General features: G+C 32.9%; 1 protein-coding gene across 1 annotated transcript; it reads right to left on the reverse strand.

The window, feature by feature from the left end:
* Positions 1 to 562: 562 nt before the first annotated feature.
* Positions 563 to 5,946, reverse strand: LOC128669334 (uncharacterized). Its single transcript, XM_053744094.2, has 3 exons — positions 5,405 to 5,946; positions 4,570 to 4,801; positions 563 to 3,415 (listed from the first exon to the last, which is right to left on the reverse strand). Exons 1-3 carry the CDS (start codon positions 5,721 to 5,723, stop codon positions 3,058 to 3,060), a joined length of 909 nt encoding a protein of 302 aa, XP_053600069.1. The 5' UTR covers positions 5,724 to 5,946; the 3' UTR covers positions 563 to 3,057.
* Positions 5,947 to 6,988: the final 1,042 nt, after the last annotated feature.

The following is a 6,988-nucleotide window of genomic DNA, read 5'->3' on the forward strand; positions in this document are numbered from 1 at the left end:
ATCTTACTTTTGACAGCGTTTAGATTTGACAGCTTCATTCTGATTTTTAGCTTCAGTAGTAATACTGTCAGAATGAAGCTCATTTATGGTGCCGAAATAATTTTAAAAGGGCACCCCATTACTCCGTTTCATACCCCGGCTATACCTATATATATATATATATATATATATGCCATACGGCTACCCCGTTCGTTTTCTATGGGGTTTTACATTGACGTGCAATATCTGTGTTGTCCGGCATTGATCCGTCAACAGACGTAAAAACAACGGAGGACGACGCGACGGAGCAATGGGGCCGCGTTCAAAACGGGCTGAATTTAACATTTGATCAATGATAATACATTATATTGTGATCTTACAAAAAACTTACAGTATTTCAATTCCTTAACAATACTTTCCAATAAAGATGTAAGTATTACCTAGTTTTTAACAGGGATATAAAAAACTTCATGTATCATATCATTCATAAAGTGGTGGAATTCCAGTCGCTTTAAGACATGACTTGGTACGATATACAACAAAAAAGATATATTTATTTGATACAAATTGAAATTAGAATGTATTTTTTCTTTTTCATAATTTTTAAGAATGTAATTATAGTCTTTGTCTACGATCACAAGGAATAATTTTTTTTATATGTTCCCACAATACTACATACATATGCCAGTTGAGCGCGCGACCCAGTCTGTTCGTACACAACCCACATTAAAATACACTTGTTTTAAAAGTTTAAAGAAACAGTTCCTTAAAATACTTAGTGCATTTTAATTGTTCGAGGCTAAGCAGAAACTTAAATATTAATAGTAAAACGTAAGCAATATTAAGTTACAGTCTGTCAAGAAAGTAAAGAAAACACATTATTTGCCATTGCAATACCAAATAGAATGGTCAAGATTGTTTCATAAACAACTAGTGTTGCCAGCCAACAGGAGACAGCGCCATTAATTTCTTCACTTTCTTGACAGACTGTAGTTTTAGTTACGATTTAGGTTAACAATACAATATTATCGAAAAAATAAGTACATTTACATAAGTAACAAACATATGAAAATATAAAATGACAAGTCTATATTATTAAATATATTTGTTTTCACTGATATGTCTCAGTTTAACTGAACAAATGGAGATATTAATTATTTAATTTTTTTTAAAGAAAGGTGTCTTGTAAAGCTAAACGACGCTGAATATATGGAGTCCGTCAAGAAAGTAAACGGATTTTTTGACATTTCAATATTGATGACATTTCAATATTGATGACATTTCAATAACTGTCAAGATTGGTTGATAAACACCCAGTGTTGCCAGACAACAGATGAGCGCCCTCGTTTCATTTCTTCACTTTCTTGACAGACTATATATAATTTTAACCTAAGAAGTCATGTCATGCAATCAATGTAAGAGATTTTTTTGAAAATGGCACTTATTTTAACGACGTCGGCATATGCACATAAAATATATTTTTTGGTCTATAATATTAGTGGACGTGATTCTGATTTATGTACTACCTACAGGGTTATTTTAATTTCACTAGTTTCATAAGTAGTTTTATAAATAAATATCCAAACCGGAACCAAGATTTTGTTGTCAAACATATTGACCATTAGGCCATAGAGTCGTCAGAATATAAATAAATTAATAGAGTTGACCATAGGTGGACTATGCTAGTGAAACGAAAATAACCTGTATGAGATTCAATGGAACCATTCAAACGTGACTATATGGACACAACAATTGGACCAATACTCTAAAAGCAAATGTATTTAGAACAGCGAATAAGAACATTTTAGAGAATATTTGGCAGTATGTACCTAATTAGAACAGGCTTGGTAAATTCGCGCGTTTATTACATGCAAAGGTCAACTATAGTGTAAAGGCACAAATACACTAGACTAGGAAACATGATGCGCAACATATCTTTCTTTCCTTTTCATTACAATTTACACGAGTGAGATCGAATATGAGCTATTTCACTGGAGACAATGGAACAGCGATATGTTGTGCGTCAAAAGACTCCTACTATATTCGTGTCTTAAGGAATGATGGTAAGGAGACAAAATGCAAAAATAAATAATTTTCTCAATTGAATTTACCACATTGTGTTAATTCTATTAACAGTGAGACATTATCAGGTCTTAAAAATAGTTCTTATTTCGAGTTAATAAGAACTACTATAGAAAAACAACCTTACGGTTAATAGTTTAACGTTAGCAGATTTTACACGGGTGTTATCTGAGAACGAATTCGCTGATATTAATAATCGTGTCTCAATGTTTATTACAATAGTAATGTTAGTTTACATTATAGTAGCATGAAAGCTTTTCTATTGAAACACGAATAAGAGACGACTATGATGTTACGTTAATAGAATAGACACCTAGGTTTGGTGTTTTCGAATTTCTAATAAAAAAGCTCATACTGTATGGAAAATCTAGCTATGTACATCTAAACCGCCAAGGCGAACTGCCATTAATGTAGTACCAGCGTTACTAGTACACAATTAGTTCTATTATTAATTCAAATGTATGTTCTCGGCAATACATGAAGGCACGCGTGCTATGTTTCATCGAGCCCGACAGTTTCTGTAATATAATATGTGCCAGACGTGAATATGAGTCAGAATTGGTGGATCTTAGATGATTTTCTTACATTTTACACAACTAAATAGTGTCGGTTTAAAGCGCCAAGTAGACTCACTGCGAACACTGCTAACACGCATGCTCCCGCGCCTTCGTTCACACTAACCAGGTTTTTCTCTTTGTTTCGTATTATTTTGTATCTTCTTCACTCACATTAATATCTCGCTCTATCATTTTTAACGCAGCGAATTCACGCAGCCTATTTGGCGCTTAAAATAAACTGGAAATTTTAACTCACAAATTTATGCAAAATAAATGTACTTATATATAAAAAATACCAACATCGATTAAAACAGTAATAGCTATCATTTAGAAATCGTAGAATAACCACAAAAACAAAATTAAATGCGTATAAAATTTTACAGGCCCTCAATTGGCGACCATGCGGTTACGAATGCATCAACTCCTAACTATGTAGAAATTATAATATGGACTTGTTACCATTATTAGACCAATTCAACATATTATCTAAAGATGCGTCGTCAATGTCTAACAATAGATTGTCTTTGTCATTTTCGATGTTATTTTCTGATGAGTTCGGAAACACGACGTCCTCATCGTGAGTTTGCAAGTTCACGTAGGAAAGTGACTTTTTCTTCTGTTCCAGGTCAAAGATCTCTAAGTCATCTTCTTCATCCTCATCCGACTCCATGGTTAGCGGCACTCGAGACAGCTCCAAGTTATCTCTCCGGTCGTCCGACTGAAGGATACCATATCGGAACTGGTTCGCATCATTTATTCCATGAGTGCTATTCATGTCATTATTCTTGCCCTTTCTCCTGAAAAAGTATAAAATGAAATGTTTTAAATTCTATAAAAATAACATGTGGTTCCTAAAATGCCTGCCGTGAATTTCGATGACGAGACTAAGAGATAAAAAGCCTTGACAGCTGAAATAACAGCATTCACAAAGAGGTTAGTTATCAATCAGGTCGTAAAATTAGAACCGCAACTACTTGTCCAGGTTACATTCACTCTGTTTCATTGAATTCCATCCAGTAGATTTTGCGTGATTGAGTTACGCGTTGACTCTGGGCTTCACAGCGTCACATCACCGGATGAAACTGAGAACACGCAAAGATGAGGGAGAGGAACAAACTTCCTTACTCACATCCAGACTATGGAATTTTTTTACAGTAAATTAATAAGAAGTATAATTCTTATGATTATTTTACATAATAAGGACTTTTGACTTATCACAATGTAAATTTATATGACTTTATGCATTGATAAAAAATTATGTTTACTTTTTGTTATCAATATCCTCAGTTATTCCAATACAGTAAAAGACAATAATTAATAATACAGTAAAAGACAATAAATAATTCAATATACATTGAAAACTGAAAGAATGGAGATATTAGATAATAGGCATATTGACAAAACGGTGTTTCTGTCTTTTCCTGCTGGTTGACTGGAATAGATCCCACCATGGGATAAGTCACTGTGGTTAATGCTAATTAATGTATTTTATTAGGCAAGTAAGTTATTAAAGCAAACTGGCTTCAACAATAAAAATACACAAATAAGAACACATCAACTTATAATGTAATTTAGTCATTACATAGGGAAGTGGTCATTATTTTTAAAAACATATCCAATAGCTACCTTCTACTTTAGTGTACAAGGCCTTCTAGTAATTTATGTTGTAATATTCAATCTAAAGAAAGGGCTATTGACTGGAGATTTTTAAAATTAGCATTTGGCTAGCAAGCTGTCGCTATTTCAGAATCTAAATTCAAACAATATTCCCAATAAGCAGCTAAATATCTCAGGGAAATGGGTGAAAAGGTACTTGGGCTGGTGTACACAATCAGGAAATAATAATTATCAGCTAAACATAGTTTTGTGTCTCTTGACAATTATACCTGTCTATTAAACTTGTAGGTTGCCAGATAAAAAGAACTATATATTTGAAAATATTAGCAAATACCTGTAAAATATTAAATAAGCCACGGCCATAATTCCAAACCCTCCAAAGACGATCAAAGCTCGAGTCAGTACTCCAGGATTGTTTTTATCAGCTGGTATTGTTTTGGCCGCAGTTTCATTGTGCATAGTTTCATTCCCAGGCACCAATGGCATGTCAACTGTTTTATTTATAACTGTTGTATTCTGTGATGCCTTTGAAGTTTTAACAGTCTTGTTGTCAATAGTGCTGTTTCCTGTAGATATTAAGTATAGGTATTTTAGAATTCATGGAATGATAGGACACAATGTGTACCAAGCAATAAAAGTCAGAATTAGGAATTCTTCTGAAAAATAAAGTGAATTCAATACAAACTCAAGTTAGCTATTTTATTATTGATTACAATCATTGTTGGATGGGGAATAATCTGTAAAGAGCCTGAGACTTGTTATAATGGCCAACTAATGGTTAAGAAACTAGCCTGTGATTGCAAGACCTAAGTGTCTATTCTGTTGAGTGTTAAGTTTAACATAATACTGCATTTCAATCATAGTTCTTATTGACATGCAATAAGAACTACTATTAATACACAATAACAAATTACTGTAAGTAGTAACAACACCCCACATCAAGTTTTAATACCAATCTGGCTAAGTTAACAACAACCACTTTCAAAGAAGGATAACATAATGAGAAAACCTATGCAGGTAGGCTGTTTACTCAACTAGCATGAAGTGTCTATACTAGATTTCTAAACACATAATGAATCATGTATCCATTGCATCATAAAGTCAAATTAATTAAGTTCATTGACAATGTAGTTAGGATTTTAAATTAAACTATTAAAATAAAATTGAACCTGGGGCAGGCTTGGAGGTATCTGATCTTGTGTTGTCTATTTTATTGGTTTCATTATTGGACTGGACTGCAACCGGTAGAGGTAAGGTCGAATTTTCATTCGACTTTACGTCACCAGCCTCGTTTAAAACCTTTGGCTCCTGAACTTGCCGTTTTCTTAATTTCATCATTTTGGCTCCATTGTGTAAGGAAGGCCAAAATGAATACGAAAATATTCTGTCCAAGTCATTGCTCACAACCACTTCATTCTCATGAAAACCAATCTTGTTCGACTTCACACAACTCAAAAACAATAACATGAGCCCGCAACGAATTATCATGATTAGATATTTAAATGAAACTGTATATCTAGAATGCCACTCATATATAAAAGCGTATCGTATGAAATTATCAAATAGTGTCTAATTATTCTATTTCTTCACATTTCACCCAAAAAACAATAAGATAACCAAATCCAATAGAACACAGGGCTGACTGAAATGCTGAAACGAGTGAAACAAGCAAGCGCAAAGCACAGCGCAGTACTGTCGTCGCGTTGACACTGTTTGACATTATGTGTGACACTCACTATTTTATTTGACAGTGACATCAACATTTCTCGCCTCACCTGCCACTGGCATTTTATCCTTTATGACCCGTGGAACACCAAAATTATGATGGTGCTCCACGGTTAACTACTTGTATTGTGTGCACTACAAAAATTTTGAATCCTTATCCAAAATCTTATGAATGTCAAAATGACTCAATTTATTTTGCATAGAGGATATCATTTCTTTTTTATAACTCATTCATACCATTTGATACCTTAACTTATAATTTTCGTACCTGCTTATTTTAGATAATATTTGATGTAAATGCTGATTCCGCCATTCTGACATGTCAAGATGGCGGGATCAAGTTGTTACCACAAATCTATTAACCATTTAATTAAACTGTATAGCCTGTGATTTAATACTCTTTTAATATCTCCTGGAAGTCGTAAAACGTTTTTGTAATTGCTTTTTTTTATATATTTTAATTAATTCTACAGCTTTCACGCCTGCTAAATTGTTAAGAGCACAAACTCAAAGTTGAATTAATTTGCCTTTGTTTGGCAGGAGGCGTAGTTCGTCCGTTATATTTTTTGTAAATCCTTATAATAGATCAAGATTTTGTGGCTTAACATATTCATATGCTAAAGTTTACTAGGTAGGTATCCTAAACTTCGCGTTGCGCCATAGTATGGAATATTTTTTATCTATTGAAATAAATGTTTATGATTAATTCTAGTTAGAAGTTTAGGATACCTAGTAAACTTTAGCATTGTAGGTACCTAACATTTGTGATTAAAATTTATATTTTCAATTACTGGTTTTATTGTTACTCTTATTTTATATATTGAGCTTAAAGATATTATTAATTAAAAATATATTTATTTCTGCATCCTACTTTATATTACATCCCAGCACATCACATATTTTAAAATTAATTTGATTTTTTACAAGAAAAAAAAAATTAAGTTAAAAATTTCATTTCAATACGTCTTAGAGAGTTGTAGGATAGGCACCCTCTGAGAATAAATCAAGACTAACCTCGTTTTATTAGG

This window comes from Plodia interpunctella, chromosome 4 (genome assembly GCF_027563975.2).
Source record: "Plodia interpunctella isolate USDA-ARS_2022_Savannah chromosome 4, ilPloInte3.2, whole genome shotgun sequence".
In the NCBI taxonomy this organism is placed as follows: domain Eukaryota; kingdom Metazoa; phylum Arthropoda; class Insecta; order Lepidoptera; family Pyralidae; genus Plodia; species Plodia interpunctella.

Coding starts and splice junctions, on each gene's coding strand:
- LOC128669334 (XM_053744094.2), bottom strand. CDS start 5,723: ATGATAATTCGTTGCGGGCTCATGTTATTGTTTTTGAGTTGTGTGAAG. Junction 4,802..5,404: donor TACCTCCAAGCCTGCCCCAG/GTTCAATTTTAT, acceptor TAATATCTACAG/GAAACAGCACTATTGACAAC. Junction 3,416..4,569: donor GCTTATTTAATATTTTACAG/GTATTTGCTAAT, acceptor ATACTTTTTCAG/GAGAAAGGGCAAGAATAATG.